The following is a 27,906-nucleotide window of genomic DNA, read 5'->3' on the forward strand; positions in this document are numbered from 1 at the left end:
ATAGCCAATTTTTGTTTGTCTGTCTGTCTGTCTGTTTCTGAGGAGGGGCGAAGGGTTTTAATTGAGCCAATCTATTTCTAAGGTGAGCCTGACATACAGATGATCACGGTCAAGCACGCCTTACGAACTCCATCAAGAACCGGGGGCAGCCCCCTTCTCCACCTTGCTGGGAAGCGGTCTGGGGCGGCTCCTGTCTGGGTGCCGGGAGCCCCGCCCCTATACTCTAAGGGCGCGCTTGGGGGTGGGAGGGGGCCCGCCACGTGGAGCGTGGGCGCGATTCTCAGAAGCGCCTGCGCCGTTGCCGCGGCGTAGCTCGAGTCGGACCCGTCGCCTAACGTCAGCGGCGCTGGCCCGGGTTCACTCTAACGCGGCTGACGCAACGCCGGAGAGCGGAGACGTAGACGGAAGAAAAGGAGGAGGAAAGGGCTGCGGAGAGTGGGCCGGGACCGGGGTCGGCGGCTAGCAGGTAGGCGACTGGGCGACACTGGGCGATGGTGCACGCGGGGCACGGAGGACACGCGTGGCGCAGCCGCGGGGGAGCGGGCCATGGGTGGTGGCGGCGCGGGGCGTCCAGGTGCTCTGAGATGCTGGTGCCCAGCTCCCTGTGCCGGGCGTAGGAGGCCCCAGGGTATCTGGCGATCTCTTGGGTGAGCGACCTGAAGACCCTGCAACCCCCTTTTCTCACGCAGATCCCCAACCGGTTTCCAGTGCCCCAGCGCTGCGAGCGGTGATACACCTGGTGTGTATCGAGCCGCCGGCACACCCCCCGGGGCCTGTGTCTGCAGTTGTGGCTCACGCCCTGGCATATGGAGTCTGTGCATAGTTGATACTCCCTGCAGCCAGGGTTACCCCCAGAGCCGCGGCGCGCCTGTGATAATTATCTCTTGGCACAATCAGGGTGCCCTCGGAATTTTCGCTTCCCGCGCCTTATCCCAGCATTATTCCCCCACCTTCTGAAGCGGGGACATTTATCTTTGGGCTTTTGTCTTAATGTTAAGTAGTGAACCACGAACTCAGCATGTGTTTTCTGGGTGGTTTGTTGGGACTGAAGTTCACTTCTCTAAGTGAGGTGATAGCTTTCAGTGTAGATATGTATAGGTACTTGAGGGATGTTCTGAGTTAAAAATACAAGAACTTCTCTCTTGATCACAGAGCCTCGACACCCATACCCTTTGGGCTTTTGCATCACTTGTCTGGATTTTTGCTGGCACAGTAAGCTGCAGGTTGAATAGTCCGTTGCCATGAAGGAATGGACTACCTTCTGGGGACAGAGACCGGGTACAAGGGAAGACTGGGTGGCTTAATGAATCTCAGTCATTCAGAGCTTTCTGTACTTAGACAAGAGAGGAGTAAAGAATCTAGAAATATGTATATGATCAGATCAGAACCTGTTCTGAGACAGGGTCGAGTGGAGCTCAGGCTGGCCTAGAACTGGCTGTATGCTGAGAATCACCTTGAGTTTCTGCTCCTTTTGCCCCTCCCTCCCCCAGTTGCTGGGATTACAGGAGTATGCCACCATGCTCAGCTGTCCATCCATGGCTCTTTTGACCTTTTAGTGTCTGTGAAGGAAATAAAAGGTGGAAAGGTTAAGACGTGTCGGTGCCTTTTAAAAAGGCAGAGGAGGGAGACAGACATACAGTGCCTCACCTAACTCTCACAGTGATCTCATGCTGTATTAACCGTTATTATCCCTCATTTACAGATGAGGACATTGAGGCTCAGAAAGTTCAAGTAAACCTCCAAGAGGCATAGTCCCAGCAAGGACAGAGCCAAATCTGCCCAACTCTAAAGTCGTGTTCCCCAGCCTGTGTACCATGCACCAAAGGGAAGTTGGTAGCCCGTTTGTGGAGAGCAACGGTACCTGAACCGGCTCACCCAGAGGATTATGGCAGCTCTGAAGCTGGAGTTGCTGGGAGGATGGTACAAAGGGGGCACAATTAGGAGTATGGTGCTCCTGGCTCTTTATAGATATTCTGCATAATGTGTGAAATAATAGTTTAGCAGCCATTATTGAAGGGATTTATTTAAGTGTTGAGTGTAGACCCTGGGCCCACAACATACTCAAGTGTTATGCAGAAACTGAAATCGGCAAAGCCGTCACTTAACCACCTCCAGCTATCTACTTGCTGCCATATGTTTTCCTGCAGAACAATCCTATTCATCTCTTTTCTCTCCATTTCTGTGCTTTTGTGCAAAGTAACCATAGAATGGTACATTCCGTGTCTTGCTTTTCTTTGCTGCGAAGCTAAATGCTAATTTTCCGAGGCAGACTCAAGAAGGGATTTGGGGGCCTGAGGAAATGGTTAGGTAGGTAAAGTACTCGCTGTGTTGAGTTCAAATCTCCAGCACCCAAGTGAAATCTGGGTGTGGTACTATACTTGTTATGGGAATTCAGTCAGCCAATAGCTTTTGGAGTACAGACACTTAGGGCGTGGTCTGAGATGCTAGGTGTGGGACTGATAAGTGGAGAGGAGAAGCGTGCTGTCTCTCGTGTGTGGTAGTTGGAGATCTGATCACAGCTTCCAGGGCCACTGAGTAGAAGACCACGGTGGCTCTCTACCTTATTGGCATTCGTGAGTGTTCCCCTATATCCCCTTATTTCAGGCTCTCACAGCTTTGATTACCTAATGCCCATATATACCTCTGTAACCCCAGAGCTAGGGGAAGGAGACAAGCTAAGGGAAGGAGACTCATTGACCGACCAGTCCAACCAAAACAGCAAGCTAAGCTCCAGGTTCAGTGAGAGACTTGATCTCAAAAAAAAAAACAAAAAACAAGTTGGACAGAGATAGAGTAAGACACCTGAATTGACCTCCACATTTGCAGGTACACCTGACCACAAACACACACAAACACACACACACAGATTTGGACTATACCCACCAGTCTATGGAGCACAAGTTAAAGGGAGGCAATGCAGTTATTTTTCTTTATCTTGTGAAACAGAAATGACCTTATAGCATGAGAACTCAATAACGAATGACTTGTCTATGTACTTATAGGAACAAGTCCCCTACTGTGTTTTTGTATGTATATATGTATATGTGTGTGATATTCTTTGTCTAAAACCTTAGGTTTGACCCAGGATGAGAAAATTTTCTTAACCACCATGTCCTCACTGCTGAGATCTCTTTCTCTCTCTCTCTCTCTCTGTCTCTGTCTCTCTCTCTCTGTCTCTGTCTCTCTCTCTCTGTCTCTGTCTCTCTCTGTCTCTGTCTCTCTCTGTCTCTGTCTCTCTCTGTCTCTGTCTCTCTCTGTCTGTCTCTCTCTCTCTCTCTCTCTCTCTCTCTCTCTCTCTCTCTCTCTCTCTCACACACACACACACACACAAATATATAATAATAAAGTAAAATGCTATCCATTTACACACATTACCTCCCTGACTTCCAGGGATGCAGGATAGATTCCTGGGGCAGCCAGAAGAACAACTTGGCTGTAACCCCTCCCCCATCACCACCACCTTTCCTCTTGTGCTGGCAAGAACCAAGCCGACATTTCAGTTTTGTGAGCCTCCATGTTCAGCTGGGAGACAGCAGCAGGCTGCTATGAAGGTTGGATTTGTTAATCTGTTAGAGAGTCCTTAACAGGACAGGTAATATAGCACAAATTTAATACCAACATACAGACATTGTATCTTAAAGATGTTTTATCATTCAAACTATTCATTGTATCTAATTACTGTTTGGTATAAAAAGTAAACCAGTTCTTAAAAAAAAAAAAAAAGAGTGAAGGAAGCCCTTTGTTCTTTTTCTTATCTATTCTTGTAACATTGAGGAGGTGGTAGTTTCTCCAAAAGTTTAAACCTCAAGAGGGTCACAGTTTTACTCTAAGAGAAGGGAATAGGAGGAGAATGTAATGTGCTGTCAAGTGTTTTTTTCATGATCCCCCTTTTAAAAAATTCTTCCCACAGGTGTTTGGATCTGTGACCACATCTCAACATGCTGAGATACATGCATCGCTCTGGGTTCCAGCCCTTCAACCAACGCCTTTTGCCTTGGGTCCAGTCCATAGCTGTGCCCAGATCTCGTATGTACACTGATGAGTATGTGGAAATTGTGGTGGTCAGAGTGTATAGCAGGCCAGGGTTTAGAGAGGAAAAAAAATGTAGTTTGGCAGAAGTATACAGGAGGCTGCCTGCTGGTGGATGCTCCAAATATTTGTGTGTGTGTGTGTGTGTGTGTGTGTGTGTGTGTGTGAATAATGTTTTTTTTTCTTTAGTTATTCCTCCCAAAAATATATACAAGTTAGTTTGACTATTTTTTCCCTTGTAATTAAGTATTTAATTTTGAGATCTTTATACTTATAATACTGAGAGATCCCTTATATCTTTTACCCAATTTCAAACAATGTTTCCAGTGGGATACTAGCATTAATACAGAAAAGATGGGCAACCAGACTTTCGTGTTCATGTTTCTTTTTTATCACTACCTCCTCTCCCTTAGCCTTAACCCTTGACCACCACTAACCTCTTCTATGTTTAATTTAGTTTTTCTATTTGAAGAATGCTATTTTTACAAATCATCTGGTGTGTGACTTGAATTTTCTGGGTTGCTTTGTTCTGTTTTTTTTTTTGTGTGTGTGTGTGTGTGTGTGTGCGCTTTTTTTGATGTTGTTGGTTGGTTGGTTGGTTTTGTTTGGAGTTTTGTTGTTTTGTTGTTGTTTTTTTTTTTTTAATTCTCTATGATTCACCAGAGCCCATCTCAGTAGTCGTTAATGGTGAAGGGGAACCATCTACAGAGAGAGGTACTGATGTACCACAGCTAGAATAACCACTTCAATAAGGACATCTGGACTTTGACATCTCAAGTATTCGGAGAGGATATGCATACAGCCACATTGAACATGCATATAAAGGAGCTTTATCTGAACATATGAACATAGTTTTCATTTCTCTGAGATAAATGCAGTTGTGCCTTCTAAGTGAGAGACATGGTCTGCAGGCATGTCCTCACAGTTTATTGATGTGTCGTTAAATTCTTTTAACAGGGTCTTTCACAGAGGAAAGCTTTGCATTTGACAACGTCCAACTTGCTGGTTTTTTTTTCTAAGAATTTTACTTTAGGGCAATGCCCAAAAACTCTCAGTAGATAGCCCTACATCCTAAACATTTTCTTCTGTGCCTCCCCACACACCCAAAGTTTTAAAGTTTTATGTTTAACTTCATAAACTTGTTTGAGTTCATTTTTGCACAGGGTATGAGAGTTGGTCAAAGTTGTTCTTTTAGCATATGGGTAGATACCAGGTACTCTGACATCATTTATTGAAAGATTGGTATCTTTAGCTAGTTATATCAAGTTATATCAAATCTAAATCTTACCAGCTTCTTTGGAAGATGGCTTGCTTACCATGGTCTGAGAATCCCTGTTCTTTCAGATACAGAAAAGTGTTAAGTGTAGAAAATGAGATCTGGAACCAGCTCCCTGAGTTTGAAACCTAGCTCTGCTGCTCACAAATTAAATAACTTAGTAACTAAAACCAACAACTGTCCATCGGGATCGCTGTTTTGTGAATTGGCTTTTGGACCTGGACTGAGCCTATAGTGGTCATGTGTCTGCTTGCACACTGGCTCGGGGATTCCTGTGCTCAGGGCTCCGTGCTGGGATGCTTAGCTCATCTGTGTTCCAGGTGGTCTCCCACCGTCCAGTAGACTGCCCACATGTTGGTGGGAGAAGCTGCAAAGTACTGTAGTCATTTTTTTTTTGTAATCTGGTAATGTTGGTAAATTACTGTTTTTCCTGGCCTGAGTTTCTTATTTGTAAAATAGGGACAATAACTAAAGTATAAATTCATCAGCCTTAAGTCATAAGAAGCAGTTAAAGTCATGATCATATCTATTAGTCTATTTCCTATGGCTGTGACAGAGTGCCTGAGGAAATCTATACAGGATCGCCACATGGTGCATGTGACTGGTGTGCACACTTCCACTGCATATTAAATATTTATTTACTTATTGACAGAAAGAATCTCACTGGGTAGCCCAGTCTGGTCTTGAATTCACGATCTTCTTTCCTCAACCCTTTGAGGACTACGATGCAGGCATGTATCACCTGGTCCAGTTATTCGGTATTTTTATATCCGATGCTATTCATTCACATTGATAAAAAGAGGCACTTCTGACTTTTCTCATTTTTGTATCCAGATTTATTTTGGGTCCCAGAGCCCTGGGTTAACTGGGCATGGAGAGCCAAAGTGCAGACAAGGAATAAGAAAGGCAGAGTGAGTGACAAGGTGTGTGCCTTTGCTACTGTTGTGATAAAATGCCAGGACCAAAAGCATCTTTTAGGAGAAAAGGGTTTATTTTGGCTTATGTTTCCAGAAGGCTCCAGTCTGTAATGGCAGGGAAGGCATAGCTTGCTGGCGGCAGCAGGAGGCCGGCTGACACATTTTATCCATACACAGGAAGCAGAGAGTGAAGACAGGAAGTGGGGTGAGGCTCTAAACCCTCAAAGTCCACCTCCAGTGACATAGCTGCACCTCTGAAGTGTTCCATAGCCTCCCCAAACCACCTGGAGACCAACTATTCAAATACAGTAGCCTATGGGGTACATTTTTCATTCAGACCACCTCACAAGGTTTTCAGAGAAAAACAGAAGGAAGTGAAAGCCAGGAAAAGAAAGACAATATCAAGATTCCCTTCTTGAAGCCTGCAAATAAATTATAGAATATAAAAAAAAAATCCCAAGAAGCCAGGTATACTCTTACGTTCCCAGCACTCAACACATAGAAGCAGGGAATTCAAAGCCAGCTGGTGGGGGGGGGGTTTGGGGGGGATGGGGAGAGAGAATAGTAGGGTCATTCAGGGTGAAGAAGATAAAATGGTTTTGTTCAACAGGAAACTGCCAAGCCTGACTCCCTTGAAACTTCCCTCGAATGCCCCACTGACCTTGACTAAGTTCTTATCTGCCTGAGGCCTTGCTGATAATCATGACCCTCTTGAACTTTGTTGGCCCTAATCTGCTATACTCCAGTTGCCTGCAAGCAGAACGACCCTTGACTGCCTGGCTCTAGGTCAGACCATGTTCCTCTGCTGATAGAGACTGTGTGGATCACAAGCCTTCTTCATGCTAGCCCAGCTGCTGGGTTCTGATTGGTTTCTGCCATTTCACCACCTGGACTGACAGACAGTTTCTTTCTGTGCCCCTGAGGTACTCTTATCAGGCTGCCATACCCATATGCCCAAGACAAGGAAGGCCCTGTAACAGATAGGAGAGACAAACAGCCAACAAGTCTGGTCCTGACAACTACCAAAGGGACATGTGATACTTGGTGGAGCTCAGGGCTCTGTAAAAACCACCAATGATCCAGGTCTGAACCCCAAGGGTATAAGTCTGTCTTCCCACCACCCTTCTCTCTGTCAGAAGCTAAATCATCAGGTGTACACCTTTTACATTAGATGTAGATACACAAGTTATTTAGAGTAAAACCCTGAAGACTGAGGTAGGGCAGCTGTATTGGTTAGTCTGGAGAAAGCAGGCACCTCCAGCAACAAACATGCCAGTGTTTCAGTCCCTGCAATGTCCCCAGGAGGAAAAAACAGTATGCCTATGGCTCCAGTAAGGATGTTACAGTTCCCCAATCCCAGACAGTGCCACAGTGAACATCTCTGTGTCAGGGGCCAGACTGCAAGCCCATTGTAAAAACACCGGACCATCTTCTTCGCATTTTCATAACCTGAAACATAGTCGCTTGAAAGAAGAGCTATATAACGACGAAGGAAAGGACTCCAGTGTTGTTAAGATGATCTTTCTAAGATTTGTGTATGCCGGCCATGGTGGCACATGCCTGCAATCCTAACATTGGGAGACTGAGGCAGGAGGGTTGTGAGTTTGAGGCCAGCCTGGGGTAACATAGCGAGACCCTGACTCAAAACAACAAAGGAATTGTGTTTAAGAGCTAGAGATAGCCGGATGTAATCCCAGCACTCGGGAGGCAGAGGCAGGCAGATCTCTGTGAGTTCAAGGCCAGCCTGGTCCCCAGAGCGCGTGCCAGGATAGGCTCCAAAGCTACACAGAGAAACCCTGTCTCAAAAAACAAAAACAAAAACAAAAAAAGTGCTAGAGGTAGAATGCAGTAGCTCAGCTATTCTGGGTGGCCAACCTGGCTAATGTTGTGCATGCATCTTTTTATTGTAAAATTACATTGTGTCTCTCTCTTTTTCTTGCCTATGACTTTGGGATATACAGATGGAGTCCAGCCTTCAGCTGTCAGACATGTTCGTTCTTGGAGCAACATCCCTTTTATCACAGTACCACTCAGTCGTGCCCATGGCAAGCCCTTTGCCCACCGGAGTGAGCTGAAGCATGCCAAGAGAATTGTAGTTAAACTCGGCAGTGCCGTGGTGACCAGAGGAGATGAGTGTGGCCTGGCACTAGGGCGCCTGGCATCTATCGTGGAACAGGTAACTGTCAAGGTGGAAAAGTTTGCTAAACTGAAACAGGGTCTCTGGGTTGACTCAAGTGTGTCAGCTTGTTAAGAATACTGTGTATGAGAGCAGATGGGCCAGAGAGGAGGCATGCTGGAGTGACAGGACCTTCAGAGAGGCTGGGAAGCAAAGTGACCATCTCAGCAGTGGGGTTCCAGACCCTCATCTAGATCAGGGCTTCAGCCTCAGGGGAGATGAAAGATTCCGATCAGAGGAGAGACTTGATGAAATGGCTGGGAGAACCTGGCAAAGACTTTTTCCAGTCTCCCGTGCCCCCTTTTCCTGCTGTGGACCTGATAGAAAGGCTAGAAAGGCTCTAGCAATCAGGTCAGGGCCTTATACCCAGTCTTATCCACAGAATCTGGTCATTTTAGGTGGATTCAGAAGGCAACATCAAGTGGCATCCAATAGCCATAGATAGAAAAGTCTCAATGTGAGTAAAGCAACTACTTGGGTGCAGTAAGATGTTTAAGTCTATGAGTTATAATAACAGTTCAGACGCTCATTGATGGGCTTGGGGATGCAGCTCCGCGGTCCTGGGTTTGATCACCAGACGTGAGTTAGAATATCAGCATATTGAAAACCCTAATGGAAGAGCAAATCTCAGTGGTGATCAGCAGTTGCTGCCAACATCATAGAAAGGAAGAGAACCAGGCATTAAGCTCACAGCCTGAAAAAAGTCTTTGACACATACACCCCAACCAAAGCCTCCATACTTAATTTGAATGGAGTCAGGAGAAAGAGGGCTGGGAAATCAGAAAGGGAGGGGAGCTCACCTGAGCAGAAAAATGTGAAATGCAAAGTGGTGGGAAGGAAATGCATGGAGTAAAAGACGAATGGCATTTTAACTGCTTGTGATGTATGGGCTTAACTTACTTGCATTGCAGTCCTAGCAAGTTAAGAAACAAACACATGTGAGCACTGGCTATTTGATACGGAGGAAGCCATTCACATGTTTGGGTGATAGTGATTTTGCATACGTGCATATTCCCTGGTTTTAATGGTTGCTGCTGAGGTGCCTACATTATGCATGAGCACTGGGATTCAAGTTACATGGCGGTGGAGGTATAGAGGCGTCACTGGAGGGGAAAGCTGGCTATCGGAGGAGTCAATAAAACCGTGTATGATTTATAAAATCATTCTCACCACTTTGATTAAATACTGATTTTTAAACAAAAGAATCCCAACCAGGTAGTGATGACACACACCTTTAATCCCAGCTTAAAGGGGGAGGCAGAGGCAGGGGGATCTCTGAGTTTGAAACCAGCCTGATCTACAAAGCAAGTTCTAGGACAGCCAGGACTTTTACGCAGAGAAACCCTGTCCCCAAAAACAAACAGGCAAATGACCAATGCACCTTTTTAAAAAAGATTTATTTAATTATGTGGGTGTGTGCGTGTGGGTATGTGCACATACATGCAGGTGCCCTTAGAGGCTAGAGGAATTGGATCACCCTGGAGCCAGATTTACAGGTGGTTGTGAAACAGCCATCGTGGGTGCTGGGAGCTAAACTCTGTTCCTCTGCAAAAGCAGAATGCACCCATAACCACTGAGCAAGCTATCCTGCCTAGTACTGAAATTTTCTTTTTATTTATATTTATTTCATATGCATTGGTGTTTTTGCCTGCATGTGTGTCCATATGGGGGTGTTGGATCCCCTGGAAGTGAAATTATAGACAGTTGTGACTGACCATGTGGGTGCTGGGAATTGAACCCAGGTCCTCTGGGAGAGCAGCCAGGGAGTGCTCTTAACCACTGAGCCATCTCCCCAGACCCCAGATACTGAAATTTTCTAAGATAAGAATTGACTGTTTTAAGCAGGGCAGTGATGGCCCACACCTTTAATCCAGCATTCAGGAGACAGAGGCAGGCTTCTCTGTGTGAGGGGTCAGCCTGGTCTACAGAATTGACTGATGTAGATTACAGTTCTTAGCAGTCACTGCGGTTCCTGTTGGTCACAAGGTTCACTCATTAGGGGATTGGACAGGAAGCACTGACTCTGTTGCGTTGTGAGTCTTTGGGTTTTTTTCCGTGTGGATCTGTCTGAGATGTCTGTCACAAGTGGCCACAGCTGGTCCTGGACAGAGTAGAGTAGCGTCAGCATCTGCCCCTGGTGAGGGTGACCCACAGGAATCAAGAGTCTCCCCAGGTTGTTTCTGCATTATAGGTGGAAGATATCATCAAGTCCTATAGATTCCAACGCTGCTAGAATCACCTTCTAAAACGTCTCCTTTCTGCCTGCCACCTGTTAAACAGACACGTGAGGCAGTGTAAGAATTTTCTACCATACAGTCCGAGCAGTTCTTCCAGAACCAGCTGAGCACTGTCTCCTAGAACAGAATCGGAATCCACTCGTGTCTGCCCTACCCGGGTCCCCTGTGAGGAGAGAAGAGGGTGGTACCATGCCTTGTGCATTTCCCTTTTTCCATGCTAGGTCTCAGTGCTGCAGAATCAGGGCCGAGAGATGATGCTGGTCACCAGCGGAGCCGTTGCCTTCGGCAAACAGCGCCTGCGCCATGAGATCCTTCTATCTCAGAGTGTGCGGCAGGCCCTGCACTCGGGGCAGAACCAGCTGAAGGAGATGGTGAGTGCTGCTTCCCCAACCCTGTCCTGGAATCCTCAGGTCTTCCCTCCTTCCCATCCACAGCATGTCTGATTGGTGTATGTATTGCAGGCAATTCCCGTCTTAGAGGCCCGAGCCTGTGCAGCTGCTGGACAGAGTGGGCTGATGGCCTTGTACGAGGCCATGTTTACGCAGTACAGCATCTGTGCTGCCCAGGTGAGAGACTGGGCCTTCCTGAGGGGTGGGGGTGGGACCTGTGGAGTAAGAAGCCTGCAAGCAAGGCCCTGCAGCCAGGTGTCAGCATACAATCTTAAGTGTCTGCCTAGGTTTCCTTATCTGAAAAATAAGATAATACCAGTGCCTACTTGAGAGGGTTTTAGGAAAGGGTCAGAGAGAAAAATACATGAAAAGTATTTAGGATAGCCTCTGATACATAATATACCTCAAGCCCACGAGCTTCTGCAGTAGTAACTCTATAGCAACGGTTCTCACCCTTCCTGACCCTGTGACCCTTTGCTACAGTGCTTCGTGTTGTGGAGACTCCCAATTATAAAATTATTTTGTTGCTTCTTCATAACTGTAATTTTGCTACTGTTATGAATGATAACATAAATATCTGATATGCAGGATAGCCCGTGTGTGTCCTCACCATGGCATCCCCCACTGCTCTAGAGACTGCTGCTATTGCAAATGCTTCTGAACCAGACAAGTCAGACTGCAGTTTCGTTGCTTTCTCTGACTTCAGGTAGCTTACTTCTCTGTGCGCCTGATGCTGATGGGAAAGAAGGGGTGTTGCTGAATGGCTTGTTGCACATTTATTTATTTATTTATTTATTTATTTAATGCTTATTGGTCACTTGTGAAGTACAGAGAAGTCTGCCTAGCATTGGGGCTCTGTGGTACAAAAGCCAGGCAAGGTTCCAGTCCTCATGGGACTTACCGTTGAGTGCTTACCTCTCAATGTTGTGAGCCTTTTTATGCATTATCCCATTTTTACCTAAATGTCTTGACTTTTTTAAAATCATGATTTTAATCACCTGGACAGCCATGAAGTAAATAATAACTTCTAAAACGCAGTCATATAACTGGTAAAAAGCCTGAAGTTATTATTTGCTAACTCCTGGTACCTTTGACCTTGCTAGTTTATGCGGCTATTATTTTAGATAGATGTTTCAATTTTGTGTCTTCATTTCCTATTGCTTTTTCTGGTTCTCTGTCATCTTTTTAGTTGTCACCCACAGGCTTGTCCTTATATTGTATAAGTGTTCTCAAGTGTGCCGAAGCCGAAGGGCATGGAATTCTTCCCTTACGGCCTGTGACTGTGATCTGAGATTCAGTTTTCAGTTAGTGCAATACTTCTCAACCTGTGTGTCTCGGCCTCTTTGGCAAACCTCTGTCTCCAAAGATATTTGCATAATGATTCATAACAGTAGCAAAATTATAGTAGCAACGAAAACAATTTTATGGTTAGGGGGTCACCACAACATGAGGAACTGTCTTAAAGGGTCGAAGCATTAGGAAGGTTGAGAACCGCTGAGTTTGTGTAAATACAATAGAAATCTCCATTTCCACCACTTGTACCAACCATCTAATCTCTCTTCTCTAATCCATCAACAGTGTTAGTTGTTCAGTGCCTGGAGCCAGGTGAGCGCACTGTGGTCCAGGGACTGCACTTCTGTGTTTTTGCTATTGCTGCTGCTGCCGCTGCTGCTGCTGCTGCTGCTATTTTTTCCTGGGATTGATGCTTTTGGACAGTTTTTGTTTAGCTTTGTCTGCAGTAACAGTTCCATTAGAAGTCACTGCCACTGTTTGCATTGATACTGAGGTAAAAGCTCATTGTGTTCCCAGGAAGCTCCAGGTCAGGGGCCTCTTCCACCCTGGCCTCTCCCTCAGGCAGGGCTTATCGTAGGTGCTCTTTGTACCTTCTCCCGTGGTTCCTTCTTCTCTCCAGGAACCCTGTGTAGAAGACTTTTATCAGTGGGTTTGAGACCCCACCACTGGGCCTCCGGTTAAAGAATTACCCAAACGCAGCAGCAGCAGCAGCATGCATTTCCTTCCTAGAAAAGAGTCTGTTTTGTCATCTCAGCCAGTTACCTTTGCCCAGGCACCCTGGGAGGCCTCCTGTCCCTACCTACCTTCCCAGCTAGAGCAGCAGGCCTGTTTGAGAAGCTGTTGTAGCGACAGGTGTTTCCCTGGACCTTTAGACCTCCTGCTCACCCCTCCCGTGCCCCTTCCGTACCCACATGCCCACGTTCATCAACAGCCTCACACGGCCATGCCAGAATCAGTGGCTTTGGCTGTGACCCTGTCCAGGGCCTGCAGAACTAAAGCTTTCACCTGTCCTTACAGGCATATGTCACCACATCAAACGGTCAGCATGTTTATTCTCCATTGTTGTGACTGGGACAGGGCTCTGTTTCAGAAGGACTCAGCAAAACTTGTAGAGTGAGGGATTCTTTCCCTCAGCCGCACTCCCACCCTGCCTTCATTACTTGACTTTTATAAGCAGTGAAGCATGTGCCCTGTTGCAGGGCTCTCAAGTCTTCTAGCCAGACCCCGGAGTAGGCCTTAACTGCTGCCGGTGTCAGCATCTTCCTCCCACATTCCCTGTGTCAAGGGTTGCAGGAAGACATTTTATTTTCAGAGTTTGCTATCGTTTAGTTCCTTGCTATCATCCTCAGTCACTTCTCTCCCCCTTCTTGAACGAAAACAGACCCATTGTCGGTTTCCACGGCAGCTCTCCACCCATGAGCGCCTTATTCTGAATCTTTCCTCTGAACTAAGCTCTTCTTGTCCTCCTCCTGCTCGCCATGAAGACCAACTCCCTCTCCCACATACTCAGTGAAACGGGGGACACCTAGCCCTGTTCCAGTTGTCTAATGCACTTTTCCAAACAGGCAAACCATTTACCCACTCACCTAGCACATAGGGTGCCTCCTATGGCCAGCCCCCAATGCAGATGCTAGAGTACAAAGATACTTCTTAAAGCAAGTCTTGGATCACTCTAATGTTCCTTTCAAGTAGGTGCATCAGTTTCCCAATTTTGTACATAGATGAGGTTTTAGCATCACTAAAAAAGCCTTCCAGACAATTGCAGTTCTTTCAGGGGCCTCTCAAACAATTGGCTAAGCACACTGGCAGTGTAGTTCAGTGGGAGCATACCTGGCTATATACGCCAGACCCCAAGTTTGATCCCTAGCACTGCCAACAGTTTTTTGTTTTTTTGGTTTTTTTTTATTTAAAATAGGAAACTAAAACAAGGAATTGGATCAGTATCAAAAGGTGTGTTTTATTCCGGAAGTCTAAAGCTTGACTCTCCAATGCTCACTTTCTTCTTAGGGCACTCCTAGGAAGGTCATCATTTTCCTCTCTGCTGCATTTTCTGTTTTACCTCTTTAGATTTTGGTGACCAACTTGGATTTCCACGATGAGCAGAAGCGCCGGAATCTCAACGGCACACTGCATGAGCTGCTTCGGATGAATATCGTCCCCATTGTCAACACCAACGATGCTGTTGTCCCCCCAGCTGAGCCCAACAGTGATCTTCAGGGGGTAAATGTGGGTAAAGTAGTCCTTAGCTTTGAGCATGCTGAAGACACTAACACCTGCTGTCAGTGCCGCCTGTACTAACACTGGACGTTTGCATGAGCGAAAGGAGAAATGGGGAGAGCTGGCATTCCAGAACCATGGCTGCAGAGGCACCTCTGAAATGAGGGAGTTTCATTCAGTGGGTGAGGTGGTTTAGAGGGTGTTGAGAGCATGGCTTATAGAGTCTGGCATGCATGTTTGGAAGGCAGCCTTCGTGTTGTACAGGCAGTGGGGCCTGAGCTCTCATTTGCATATTTTGGATTTGTCTGCCAGAGCCTAGCTGGCTGCTTCTTGGAAACCTGACTTCGTTTTAAACTGCATAGCTAACTCACTACTTTTTTTCCCCCCCTGCATTGTAGGTTATTAGTGTTAAGGATAATGATAGCCTGGCTGCCCGTCTGGCCGTAGAAATGAAAACTGACCTCTTGATTGTCCTTTCCGATGTAGAAGGTACACAACAATGCCTTTTTCTTTTGTTCACGCATGTGAGCACATGGTTTTCCTTCTGATCGTTTTTTTCACTGTGAAGGGTTTCTGTGACTCGGGTGGGTGTCTCTGGAAAATGCAGCTTGAATGCAGAAATTATGTTTTTAGGTGCTTTATTTTTTTTTGTTTTAAAAGCAGCTTCAAGGAAATAGTCATATACCACATAATTAACCCACTTAAAGTTTTCAGTTCAATGATCTTTGGACTCATTCACACACTTGTACAGCCATCTCTATTAACAGTTATGTTATTTTACTCACCCTGGCAAGAAACCTCACATCTGTTAGCAATCACTGCCTGTTTGCATCCAATTCCCCAGCCATAGACAACCTCCAGTCTACTTTTTGTCTCTGTGGATTTGCCTATTAGAGATTTTATATGAATGGAATCATATACTATGTGGTCCTTTGTAACTGGCTCCTTTCACTTAGTATAATGTGTCCAAGGTTCATCTACCAATGATGTGTTTCTTTATATTGCCAAGTAATATTCCACTCTAGACATAACGCCTTTTATTTATTCAGTCATCAGTTGGTGGGTGTCTCTGCTATTACTAATAATGCTGCTGTGAGCATACTTTTGTATGGTTATTTTATTTTCACCCAAGAGTATAATTGTCAGGAGTTGGTGGCATATGCCTTTAATCCCAGCAGGGAGGCAGAGGAAGATGTATCTCTGTGAGTTCAAGGCCAGCCTGGTCTACAGAGAGAGTTCCAGGACAGCCAGTGCTACACAAAGAAACCCCATCTTGAGAAACAAAACAAAACAAAAAAAGGAGTATAATTTTTGGGCTCCATGGTAGAATGCTTACCTAGCAAGAACAAGACCCTACTCTATAATTAAGAGAAAGAGGCGAGGAAGAGGGGGCAGGAGAGGGAAGACTTGTTGATTCGTGTGGTAACTTGGTATTGAAAACCCACCTTAGTGCTTGTCACAGCCACTGTGCTGTTTGATGTTGCCACCCACCGAGTACGAGGGTTCTCATTTGTCTGACAATACCTGTTCGTTACTGTGTGGTTTTCTGTGTTACAATCACAGAATGTCCCAAGGAGAAACTTTCATTCCTTTCCTTAAAAACAATTATTGCATTTATTTATTTATTTATTTGGTTGCGGGGGCATATGCTGAGGCCGGGGGACATGTTAGGAGAGTTGATTTGCTGTTCCGTCATGTGCGACCTGGGGATCCAACCCAGGCTGAGAGATGCGCCTTTGCCATCAAGTGTTAATCCTTGCAACAGTGTCATATGGTAAAGCTCCCGAGGGTGGGGTTGAGGGACTGGGGAAAGAGGGGTAGGCAGAGTCATAGAGTGCTGGGAGGGCCTCTGGAAAATGCCTCCCGGTGGGACAGTCTTTCCCATAGTTACCTGACACTGAGTGGTCCCTCAGTCCATGCTCATCACCTTCTGGGAAGAACCCGGCCAGGCACTTACTGCTGCTCGTGTTTTAGCATTGCTTCGTCCTAGGTAGCACCCTGATTCCCCCAGTCCCCCAGAAAGGTTTCACACAGAACAGGATTGTCCTGAACATCTGGAATGATGTGGACATCCTGTGCAGGAAAAGCTTCCATTTAAAACCAAAAATGGCTGGCGGGGGGGGGGGGCTCAGTGGGCAAAGCGCCTACCTTGCAAGCATGAGGACCTAAGTTTGACCCACAGAACAAACATTAACAACAACAAAAAAGCCAAGCCTAGTGGCGTAGGCTGTAATCTGAGAGCTGAGGAGGTAGAAGCAGAGCTTGGTGCTAACCAGTCGAGCCCACTTGGTAAGTTCCAGTGAGACTGTCTTTAAAAAATGAAGTAAAGGTGGATGGTAACTGAGAAGAGGCACCTACGGTTGTCCTCTGCCTTCCACACGCACGTGCATGCATGTATATGCCTACACACTCACTACACACCTATACATATAAACGAAACCAAAAAGCATCACCACCCGAAATGTCTGGTAGCCAGTTCCCAGCCACTGTAGCATCTCCCTGATGTGTGTCTCCCTTTGGTCTTGGTTTGACACCGTTTCCTCAGGCCCTTTTTGTCCTCCTTTCCCCTTCCAGGTTCTCTGCACTTTTCAAGTAAAACTGTGAGGTTTTGTTTTTTGTTTTTTGTTTAACCTCATATTGTATGCTTATAACAGTTCACTTCACTGTGGTGTTACCCAGCTCAGGCGCATGCGGGCTATATGTTTCATAGTAATGAATCCAGCCTGAGTGCTGAGAGTCATAACTCCCCTGCTGACGTCGTCCACCCTCCAAGACACTCACTCACTGGTAAACCAGGAGGTGGCAGTCAAAGGGTGCGGTGAGAGTTGATGAGTACACATTTTACATCTCGTCCTGCCCGAGTGGTGGACGGCCACTGGGCTGTTCCTGCACTCATCTCTCTTGCTTAGATCCTCAGGTGCAGCGCGATAAGCAGCAACAGCAGAGGTAGGGACTCTGCTAGTGCTGTAGGCACTGTGCCAAGGATATGGCCTCACTCAGAGGCCAGGAGACATTTGTTTAAGGTGCTGTTGCTTAATGTGGGTCAGCTCCACTGGTCCCCTATTGTGAGGCAGGTGTCTGGTTTGGTTTTGGTTTGGTTTGTTTGTTTTGTCTTTGTATGGTAGCAAGCGCCTGGGGAGGCCTGTGGAGATGCACAGCTTGGGCCAGTGCAGCCTTCCTGACTCTGATCCACTCTTTAGGCCTCTTTGACAGCCCCCCAGGGTCAGATGATGCAAAGCTCATTGATATCTTCTACCCTGGAGATCAACAGTCAGTGACATTTGGAACCAAATCTAGAGTGGGATTAGGAGGCATGGAAGCCAAGGTAAGTCTTCAAGCCCAAACGGTATGCTATCATTTTTTCCTGCTAAACTTGTCTGGGAGCTTATGGTTCAGATACCACACACATACAATTAAATATGCCCGTATCTAAATATGTTTCATGGCTGTTGTATGCCTATGTTCAGTCATGTCTTTAGATGAGTTTTTATTAACATAACCAGTACATTTTGGCCTGTGTTCATTTACTTTTTGTTGCCATGACAGAATAGCCGACAGAAGCTATCCTGGCTCACCATTAGAGAGTGCAGTCCTTTAAGGCAAAAAATGATGAGGAAATAAAAAATGGACCCTGGTGCCTAGCTCGTTCTCTCCTCCTTACTCAGTCTCCTCCAATTCATTCCCAAGCGTATTTCCATGATAAACACAAATCTAGTCAAGTGGACGATGAAAATTAACTGTCAAGGTGTTGTCAGCCCGTAGAGGACAGGGCCCATGTGATTTTCACACAATAAATCTGTTATCAACTCAGATATTTCTGAAAGTTTTTCAAAACTCCTTCCCCTCCCATTACTTGTTCTCAGAAGCTGTATACCCTCGATGCAGAACATCGTATAGTGACAGTAGGAGAGAAGAGCAGAGTCTGCTTCCCACAAACCTTGTTCCTGTCACTCCTCTAACTGTTGAGGTCTTGCTAAGTTCAGACATGACAAATCAGAATGCTCAGGCATAACAAATTAAAATGTGCAAGTTTTGAGTCCAGTTTTGGCGGGTCTCAGAGAACACAGGACACACTGCTTCCCCTTCAGGCAGGGCATGCTGAGGCTGGACTGGAAAGTGTTGGTGAGCTGTATGTGTTTTCCTGGATCTGAGCTGTTAGACTCGTCCCTCTGTTGATTTGGCTTGCTAGATATCAAATCCTATCTATGTCACTGTGCAATGCAAGTTCACAGTGTGTGTATCTAGGTCTGAATCTCTTCTTTGGATCTAACCTGACCCCTTAGGTGAAAGCAGCCCTCTGGGCTTTGCAAGGGGGTACTTCTGTCGTCATTGCCAACGGAACCCACCCAAAGGTGTCTGGGCACGTCATCACAGACATAGTGGAGGGCAAAAAAGTCGGCACCTTCTTTTCAGAAGTAAAGCCTGCTGGTGAGTAGTTCTCCCGCAAGCCCCAAGGGCCTGTGGATAGTAGATAGCCAATTTCACCCCAGCCTAGCAGGAACTGAGTGAAGCCTGAGCCCTCATCCCTCAAATCCAGATTAGGAAATCAGTGTGGTCACACCATAAATTCTGGTGTCTTAAACAGTTTACAGAACTGGATTGTGTCAGTGTCTTATCTACCCTGCCTAGTTAGTCCTGGTCTCCAAAATCAGGAAACATTTGCTAGGTCTGCCCTGGCTGCTAAGAACTAATGAGCAGCAGAGATGCAGAGGTACTTAAGACGTGGTATGAACTCCGAAGCACACACAAAGATGTGTTCGTTACCTGCGCTCACAAATGCAAGCACATGAGAAATGTGCTTGCCAAGATGACACTGAACGCTGGAAGGCACAGAGACTCTTGTCTACACCACACAAGGGAAGTTCCTGTTTATCCCTGAGTTACTTAGGCATGGATTTGTTTGTTTGTGGTTTTGGTGGTTGTTGGTTGCAGTGGGGGTCAGGTATTGCCATTCTGATGGCTCTGGTGATCTCTGGGTGTCAACCAAGCTTACCAAGACACCAGACAATGCTTCTAGGTTCAGTGAAGGGTGTGACGGGAAAGTGAGAATGTGAAGGTGACAGGTCTGATGCCTTCACATGCTCTTGCAGGCCCTACAGTGGAGCAGCAGGGAGAGATGGCTAGATCAGGAGGAAGGATGCTGGCCACATTGGCGCCTGAACAGGTGAGGACGTTCACTGGCACTTTGGTGGGTTTTCAGAGTAAAGCATGCTGTACACTTTGGTTGAGTGGTCAAGTCTCCTGTCCCTTTTTATTCCTAGTGTTAGCAAAAGACCCTGAACTAATGTTATGCTCCCCTTTGTCTGAAGACACTCTTTCCATCACCATGGTGTTATCAAAGACAAGGTTAGGAAAGTGTGGATCTGATGCATGGCAGACATGGGCACATAGGAGAGTGATTTCCTCCAGTCCATTTTCAATCACCTGCAACACCTGTCCCAGGGGAGCTTCAGAGCCTGCTCTGTGGTCCTCCCCTCCTCAGAGCCCATTCTGTGGCCCTCCCCTCCTCAGAGCCCATTCTGTGGCCCTCCCCTCCTCAGAGCCCGCTCTGTGACCCTCCCCTCCTCAGAGCCCGCTCTGTGACCCTCCCCTCCTCAGAGCCTGCTCTGTGACCCTCCCCTCCTCAGAGCCCATTCTGTGGCCCTCCCCTCCTCAGAGCCCGCTCTGTGACCCTCCCCTCCTCAGAGCCTGCTCTGTGACCCTCCCCTCCTCAGAGCCTGCTCTGTGGTCCTCCCTTCCTCAGAGCCCGTTCTGTGGTCCTCCCCTCCTCAGAGCCCGCTCTGTGACCTTCCCCTCCTCAGAGTCTGCTCTGTGACCCTCCCCTCCTCAGAGCCTGCTCTGTGGTTCTCCCCTCCTTGTCCACGGTGAATCAGTGTAAGTAGCATTTTGATGGAGCCAGAGATGGTGAGGCCAGGTGAGAGGGCTGGCTGTCCAGGGGTGTGCTCCTACGGCTGGAGTGGAACAGGTTTCTTCTGTGGAGCCCTTTGGTCTGAGAAGGGAGGAGAGAATGACTACAAGTGAGGAGAGTGAAAGCAAAGAAGGAGCTTGACTCCTCCCTCAGACCACTCTGCTCCACTTCAGTGATCATTTCCCAAAACGATGGCCAAGGATTAGTCTCCTCGGGCAACTGACTTCATCTAATAATTGCCGCAAAAGAAAAGGCAAAGGACTGGAGAGAGAGCTCGGCAGTTAAAAGTACTGATTGCTCATTCAGAGGGCTTGGGTTTGATTCCCAGCACTCACATGGTAGCTTGGAACTGTAACTCCATTTCCAAGGTGATCTGGCACCCTCCTCTGGGCTCCTTAGACACTGCATGTTTGCAGTACACACACAAACACAGAACTCACACACATAAAATAAAAATAAATCTCAAAGGAAAATTGAAAAGAGAAGCCAGATGCAAAAACTTACCTGGGAAATAAATGTCTATTAATACAAAAATCTATAAAGTTGTATCATGTATCATTCCTAATCTACATGCCAGCTTATCTCATGGACAAATTATATAACTCATCATATCGTCTCCCCAATGCTGAGCCATGGATCCCTAATGCAATAATCAGGAACGAAAAAGGAAGAAGAAATGAGGACAGATTGGAAAGTGCCAGGAATGTGTGAATGAAAATAAAGGGACTTCAGTCTGTGACAACCTCAGCTCCAGGGGCAAGCCTGACACTCTGAGGGTAGATGAAGAAGCATATACATTCTTGGGCCTACCTGTTGTCTTCATGATTTGCTTTTGCAGAGAGCAGAAATTATCCATCACCTGGCTGACCTGCTGACGGACCAGCGGGAAGAGATCCTGCTAGCCAACAAAAAAGACTTGGAGGAGGCAGAGGGTAGGGAGCTGCTGTTCATGCGCCTGTCCTTGTGCCCTTTCTTTTATTGGTAATTCTTATGTCCATCTAAAGGCAAGAGTGTTACAAGAATATGAGAAGTTTTCTACCAAGGGTGGGTGGCTTGTGCCTATTTAAGCTTTTCTATTTGTGGTAGTTACCCCTGCCCCATTTCCAGATATTTCAATCCAACCCTTCATGGAGCTTTTCGTATTCCCAAGAGTCATGTGAGCTCTGGCTGCTGTGGCTGTTTCAGAACCAGAAAAGGAGACCAAGAACATCAGTGCTGTGGATGCTCAGCTAATGACAGCTGAGACCATCCTATTAGCAATAGGATCACCTTTAAACTGTACAACCTAGTGTGATGGAGCGAGCTGCTGTTTATTAGTCTGCTCAGCAAAGTTGTCATTCACCCGAAGTCATGTGACCAGTTGTGGGCTCAGGATTCCAGTTCAGATGAACTGCTCATATAAAAGAGACACAGAAATGGTTTGTGTTGCCCTAGTGAAAGATGAGATATCTCTTGGGCCATTAAACACTGTACTGTCTTTATGGTTGGCATCGGGTGTTGTCCAGAGAGTCTGTGCAGCACTCACAGTAGAGTAGGTGATATGGCTAAAGTCGAATCTCAGATGACAAGTTACACTCAGCTAGGCCCAGGTGCCTTTGTTCCCTCTCTCTTCCTTCTCTGCTTTGCCATTTTAAGACAGTGCAGGCCCTGTGGCTAGACAGGGCCACATAGTGAGACCCTGTCTCAAATAGTAGTAAAATAATAATAATAACCGAAAGAAAAAGTAGACAAATGGTCATTGTTCTTAATGTCATCAAGACACCAACCTGTAGACGCGTACGTCAGCCATGTTTGAGGAGCAGACCTGATGTTTCACAGTTAGCATTTTTCACTTGCCATACTCCAGCCAGCCTGGCTTGTCAGTAGCTGCAGTGGATTATGGGTAGCACCTGCATCACAGCTTCTTCTCTAAAGGTCAGGTAGGATCCAGGCATCCCCGTTTGGAAATGCTCTGACATATTTGTTGCATGTTGCAAGTGATGATATTTGGGGACACAAGAGACAGTTGTCAGGCAGTCCCTCCCCACCCCCAGGAAGAGCTTTGCAAAGCTGCATGTCCCTGCATCACCCAGACACTCAGTTCCGTGTCTGTCCCTACTACAGTAAAGTTGGTGGCCAAAGCCAGCCCACCCTGCCGCGTTATCATGTCGTCCTCCTGCCTTTTCAGGAAGACTTGCGACCCCTCTAATGAAGCGCCTGAGTCTCTCCACATCTAAACTGAACAGCCTGGCCATCGGGCTTCGGCAGATCGCAGCCTCCTCCCAGGACAGTGTGGGCCGTATTCTGCGCCGGACTCGGATTGCCAAAAACCTGGAACTAGAGCAAGTGACTGTCCCAATAGGTGTTTTACTGGTGATCTTTGAGTCTCGCCCTGACTGTCTACCTCAGGTATGTATGACCATGGCCCTGCCATTGGGAATGGGTTGGAGGAAGCATGTTACCAGGACTAGAGATAAGTCACCATAAAGTAGGTAGGGGTGTGTGTGTGTGTGTGTGTGTGTGTGTGTGTGTGTGTGAGAGAGAGAGAGAGAGAGAGATATGCATATGTAAGACAGAGAAAGATCTTTTTCTTCAACCCAAAAATAACTGCTTCCATGGTGTTTCAGTTTGTTATTAAGGTGAGTTATGTCCTGCATCCTTGCAGACATCCCAGAGCAGAGATGCAAGTGAGCATTGTAACCTTAATTGTTAATGTCCCTTGTCACACTTGTAAGTGTAGAGCTGTCACCCAAGCCCAGGTCAACCCCCTGCAGGATGGGGACAGCACATTCTGAGCTCTCCTGGCTCACAGTGCACTTTGTTCTGAGATGGCGCATCCCTGCTAGCCCGGTGCAGTTACTCACCTAGCATCTGTCTACCCCCACACAGAAAGACATTATCAGTGTCTCAGAGTGCTTCCTGTGGGCACTTCCATTAGAAAAAGCACTTTCGGTAGTTAATGGAAGATAGCACGCAGCCCTCTGTCAGGAATGTGGTTAGCACATGGCCAAGACCCGTGCTGGGAAACACGAGCTACAGTAGACGTCAACCTCACTTTGTTGCCCTCCAGGCTGAGAAATTGATAATCGTTTCTCCCACTAAGTTGTGAACGGGGGTAAGATCAGCTCTTTCTTTGTACTGACTCCGAGGTCTCAAAGGGAAATTCTATTTTAAAATGAAAAGCTAGCCTAGCCCCTCTCTGTGTAAAGCATAGGGGACTGTGGAGCCTGCAACGCTCTGTGGAGGGTACTACTTCTTGACTAGATCTCACAGCAGCTTGTTCCTCATGGGACCCCCTTCCCATGGCTGTCTGTCCTTGGCCAGGCTCAATACCCCTCTGGCCACAAGCCCGTCCTGTAGAAGAGCCTGGTGGCGTCTGTAAAACTCATTCATGCTAGCAGAAATGGATCCTGATTCTGTGTGGCTCTCTCCATGAAATGCCACCTCCCATTCCCGAATCCTCACAAGTAGTCTTTCCCCTGTGGCCAAGGCTCATCGCCTGAAGTGTAAGCCCTGGACGGCAACATAGTGTGTGGAACGTGGTGTGTTTCCATTTAGCTGGAGAAAGTTTGCATAACCTTCCTAAGGGACTCAAGAGCAACTCAAGCAAATAGAAAGGATTAAGAACCCCTAATCTGGAGATTTAAATGGGCCAGCAAAGAGTTTTGATAGCCCTTTCCCCTCCCTCCCTTGCCAGACCTGGGTGATTTTCATTCATCTGGAAAGGATTCAGAAAATCAACCTTCAGGCTTAGGATGACTGAGCTGGCATCTCTGACTGCTTTAATGGGATGGCTCATCCTTCCCCTGCCCTGAGCAGTGTGTGCTCCTCCTAGCAGGCTGCTGTCACCATCCATGGCTGGCTTGAGTTCATATCCTCCAGGTTCTTAGCACTGGGCAGTTAGAGTGCCCGGGTCAGTCCTAGGACCACAGTAGGCTGCAGCCGCAAGGCCTCCCAGCCTCTGCTGACTCAGTGGAGCAGGTCCTTCACTGTGGAGGCAGTTGAGCATCCTATGTTGTTTTTGTTTTTGTTGTTTTTTGGTTTTTTATTTTTGGGGTTTGGTTTGGTTTTGTTTGCCAGTCCTTCATTTGTAAGCTGCGTGACCTGGGGGTGGGGGGGTCACCGCCCTTCCTGGGGTTCAGTATGCAATGGGATAAAATGAGTTTGTAATTTACTTGGGTGCTGGTAAAGATGAGACAGACACTGTAATAAAACACACAGCAATGGCGAACATTGCTGTCATTCTGCCTGTCTTCTCTTTGATCTGCAGGTGGCAGCCTTGGCTATTGCAAGTGGCAATGGTTTGTTGCTCAAAGGAGGGAAGGAGGCCGCACACAGCAACCGCATTCTCCACCACCTGACCCAGGAGGCCCTGTCCATCCATGGAGTCAAGGATGCCATTCAGCTGGTAGGTCATTGGACCAGCTGAGGTCTGTGGAAATTTGTAGCAAGTATTAGGTTGTGTAAAACCAAGACGCTTCCACAGGCAAGCTGATCCAGGCCACAGGGTCTGTGAACCTGTGAACACAGCCATTCTGCAGAGCCAAGTGGGTTTTCATTGGCATGGAAGAGCTGCCGCCATACAGATGTATCCCGGCACTGCTGGCAACTCAGTATCAACCAGATCTTCACTCTTTTTTAAAGCTTAATTTTCTTTATTACTGTTGTAGCATGAGAGAGAGAGAGAGAGAGAGAGAGAGAGAGAGAGAGAGAGAAGAGAGCGTGCTCTGTGTGTGTGTGTGTGTGTGTGTGTGTGTGTGTGTGTGTGTGTGTCAGAGAATAACCTTGTGGTCTCTGGCTTGTGTGGCAAGCATCTTTACCTGCTAAGCCGTATGTACCACTGGCCCCCAGACCCTCATTCATTAGGTAACAGGAGTGACAGACCCACTATAGGGCTGGGTTCCTCTCCTTGGTGGAGTTATTTAGGGTAATTGATTCAGGGGTAAAGAATTCACCAGTCTTGGGCTGGAGAGATGGCTCAGAGGTTAAGAGCACCGACTGCTCTTCCAGAGGTCCTGAGTTCAATTCCCAGCAACCACATGGTGGCTCACAGCCATTCGTTATGAGATCTGGTGCCCTTTTCTGGTGTGCAGATATACACATAATAAATAAATAAAATCTTTAAAAAAAAAAATTCACCAGTCTTTGGTAGAGTTTAGATTTGTCGTAAGTCACTTTAAGACAGTTTGTCATCAGCCCTCCTGTGGTATGGAAGAATGAGACCATGTTGCTGCCACTGTTACCGTGGTCACTAGCCTGGCCTGAGCTGCCGGATGAGTCCGGTGGGAACAGCTGCCAGGCATGTGAGGCACTTTCCTTAGCTCATTTAATCCTCACTCTAACCCCGGGAGGAAGTGCTGTTCATTCCTGTTCATTTGTAGGCCCATGTTCTGGGTTGGGTAAAAGCAGAGTAGGGTACAGGAATTCACCAGTCGATGGTAGCGTTTAGATTTGATTTAAGCCATTTCTAAATCTTTCTTTTCCCATGGAGGGCTCCTCCCTCCAGCATCTCAGGATTCCCTTCTCCCAGGTGGGAGGAGCCGCCTCATTGCTTGCTCAGGGAGGATCCCAGGCTTAGGAACTCAGCTCAGCTCTAGCACAGCCTGGCTGGCTGGGTTCCCAACCGACCCCCCTCCCCCCATCCCCCCTCCCTGCCTCCCTCCCTCCGTTCCCCCCTCCCTGTCAGTGTGTACCATACTGACAGTAGTACATGCAGATCACACATAGACATCTCTGTAACTGTATCTGTGAGAATACGAATGGCCACTAACCACATGTCCCCAGCACACCTCAGGGCCCCTCCTGCCCTTCCCATATACTGTGCCCCACCACGCCTTAGGGTAACTACTGTCTTTGACTTTCACCACATCCAGTTACTTTTGTATGTTCCTGAACTTCAGTGGAGTGACCCAGAGTGCACTTTTCTGTTCCATGACTTTTGTTAATTATTATGTTGTGGTATCCTGTATTTTGGTATCCAGCAGTTCTTTCTCCTTTTTCATCACCATGTAGTAGTCCATTTATAGCCACATACTACAGGTCATCTTTTTTGTCAGTAGGTATTTGGTCTGGTCCAGGTATTGGTTTCATGAAATCAAGTAGCTATGAATATTCTGTCACTTGTACATTTGTATTTCTGTTGTAACATGACCATACAGAAGATAGTGACAAATTTCAGAACAGAAAAGAAAATGCCAGGCACCCCTGTGACAGTATGGTTTGCATCCCAGCATTGAGGTTATCAGTGGATGTCTTGGGGAAATGTGACCGACCCTATGGCTGCAATTTGGCCACCGTTTGCTGGACAGCGAGCATTTCAGTTTCTCCAGTCAGGCGCTTGTTTTCAGAATAAGTCTTGGAGTTAGTGATCGAGGAGTGCAGACTTTGGTCTGTAAAGAGGAAGCAGCTGCTTCTATATTTTGTGTGGCCAGAAAATGCCACCTTCCTTTCTGGTTCTCTCCCTCTTCAGGTGAACACCAGGGAAGAAGTCGAGGATCTCTGTCGCCTCGACAAAATAATAGATCTGATCATTCCTCGAGGCTCCTCGCAGCTGGTCAGAGACATCCAGAAAGCTGCCAAGGGCATCCCAGTGATGGGCCACAGCGAAGGGATCTGCCACATGTATGTGGATTCCGAGGCCAGTGTGGACAAAGTCACCAGACTCGGTGAGCTGTCCCGGGGTTCCTGGGGAGTGAGTGGAAATTCCTGGTGATTGCTCTGTGCCTGTGGAGCGTGTACCCAGGACTCACTCTGCGCTCTCCCCTTTCTTCAGTCAGGGACTCCAAGTGTGAGTATCCAGCTGCCTGTAATGCTTTGGAGACTTTGCTCATCCACCGGGATCTGCTGAGAACACCCTTATTTGACCAGATCATCGATATGCTGCGAGTGGAACAGGTACAGTAGACGAGCAGGGAAGGTTAGACCGGGAGCAGCTTCCGGGCCACTTAGGGAACAGTGTGTTACGCTTGCACTGTGCCTGCAGTGCTGTGCTGAGTACACAGGAGAGTAAGACTGCCTTTGTAGTCTGCCAGGTCGATGGAACTGGTGCGCAGATGGCTGCATGGATCACAGGGTGCAGCATATTCCCTGCTGCAAGGGTGCAAAGGAAATAGACCATATAGCAGTGTACACAGTGGGATCTTTGCTGTACACAGTGGGATTTTTGCAGCAATGCTTTATTTGGGTGGCAAAGTTATATTTTCCAGCCAGGCATTCCCTTTTATGTAACTTTTTTTTTTTTTAATTGCAGAGAAGTGTTTTGGGTTTTGTTTCAAGGAGGAGTTTGCATGTGTGGGTGGGGGGGGGGTTTAAGATTTATTTCATGTGTATGAGTTTTATGCATGTGTATCTGCATACAACCTGTGCCTGGTGCCTCAAAAGGCCAAAAGAGGGCATCAGAGCCTCTGGAACTGGAGTTACAGACAGTTAGGAGCTGCCATGTGGGTGCTGGGAATTGAACCCAGGTACTCTCAAACAGCAGCCAGT

At 47.1% G+C, this 27,906-nt stretch overlaps 1 protein-coding gene across 2 annotated transcripts in view; it reads left to right on the forward strand.

Moving 5' to 3' along the window:
• Positions 1-310: 310 nt before the first annotated feature.
• Positions 311-27,906, forward strand: part of Aldh18a1 (aldehyde dehydrogenase 18 family member A1) — a 34,509-nt gene continuing 6,913 nt past the window's right edge. The window contains exons 1-15 of one of the 2 annotated variants that reach the window (XM_027407359.2): positions 311-466; positions 3,911-4,026; positions 8,184-8,398; positions 10,857-11,006; positions 11,097-11,201; positions 14,385-14,543; positions 14,933-15,023; positions 17,735-17,859; positions 18,818-18,962; positions 19,625-19,698; positions 21,281-21,374; positions 22,610-22,830; positions 24,692-24,829; positions 26,891-27,086; positions 27,194-27,315. In XM_027407359.2, coding sequence (XP_027263160.1) covers positions 3,939-4,026; positions 8,184-8,398; positions 10,857-11,006; positions 11,097-11,201; positions 14,385-14,543; positions 14,933-15,023; positions 17,735-17,859; positions 18,818-18,962; positions 19,625-19,698; positions 21,281-21,374; positions 22,610-22,830; positions 24,692-24,829; positions 26,891-27,086; positions 27,194-27,315 — 1,923 coding nt within the window. In that variant the 5' untranslated portion in view covers positions 311-466; positions 3,911-3,938. The remainder of the gene's footprint in view (positions 467-3,910; positions 4,027-8,183; positions 8,399-10,856; positions 11,007-11,096; positions 11,202-14,384; positions 14,544-14,932; positions 15,024-17,734; positions 17,860-18,817; positions 18,963-19,624; positions 19,699-21,280; positions 21,375-22,609; positions 22,831-24,691; positions 24,830-26,890; positions 27,087-27,193; positions 27,316-27,906) is intronic. The other variant, XM_027407360.2, reaches the window with a different exon arrangement.

This window comes from Cricetulus griseus, chromosome 3 (genome assembly GCF_003668045.3).
Source record: "Cricetulus griseus strain 17A/GY chromosome 3, alternate assembly CriGri-PICRH-1.0, whole genome shotgun sequence".
Lineage (NCBI taxonomy): Eukaryota > Metazoa > Chordata > Mammalia > Rodentia > Cricetidae > Cricetulus > Cricetulus griseus.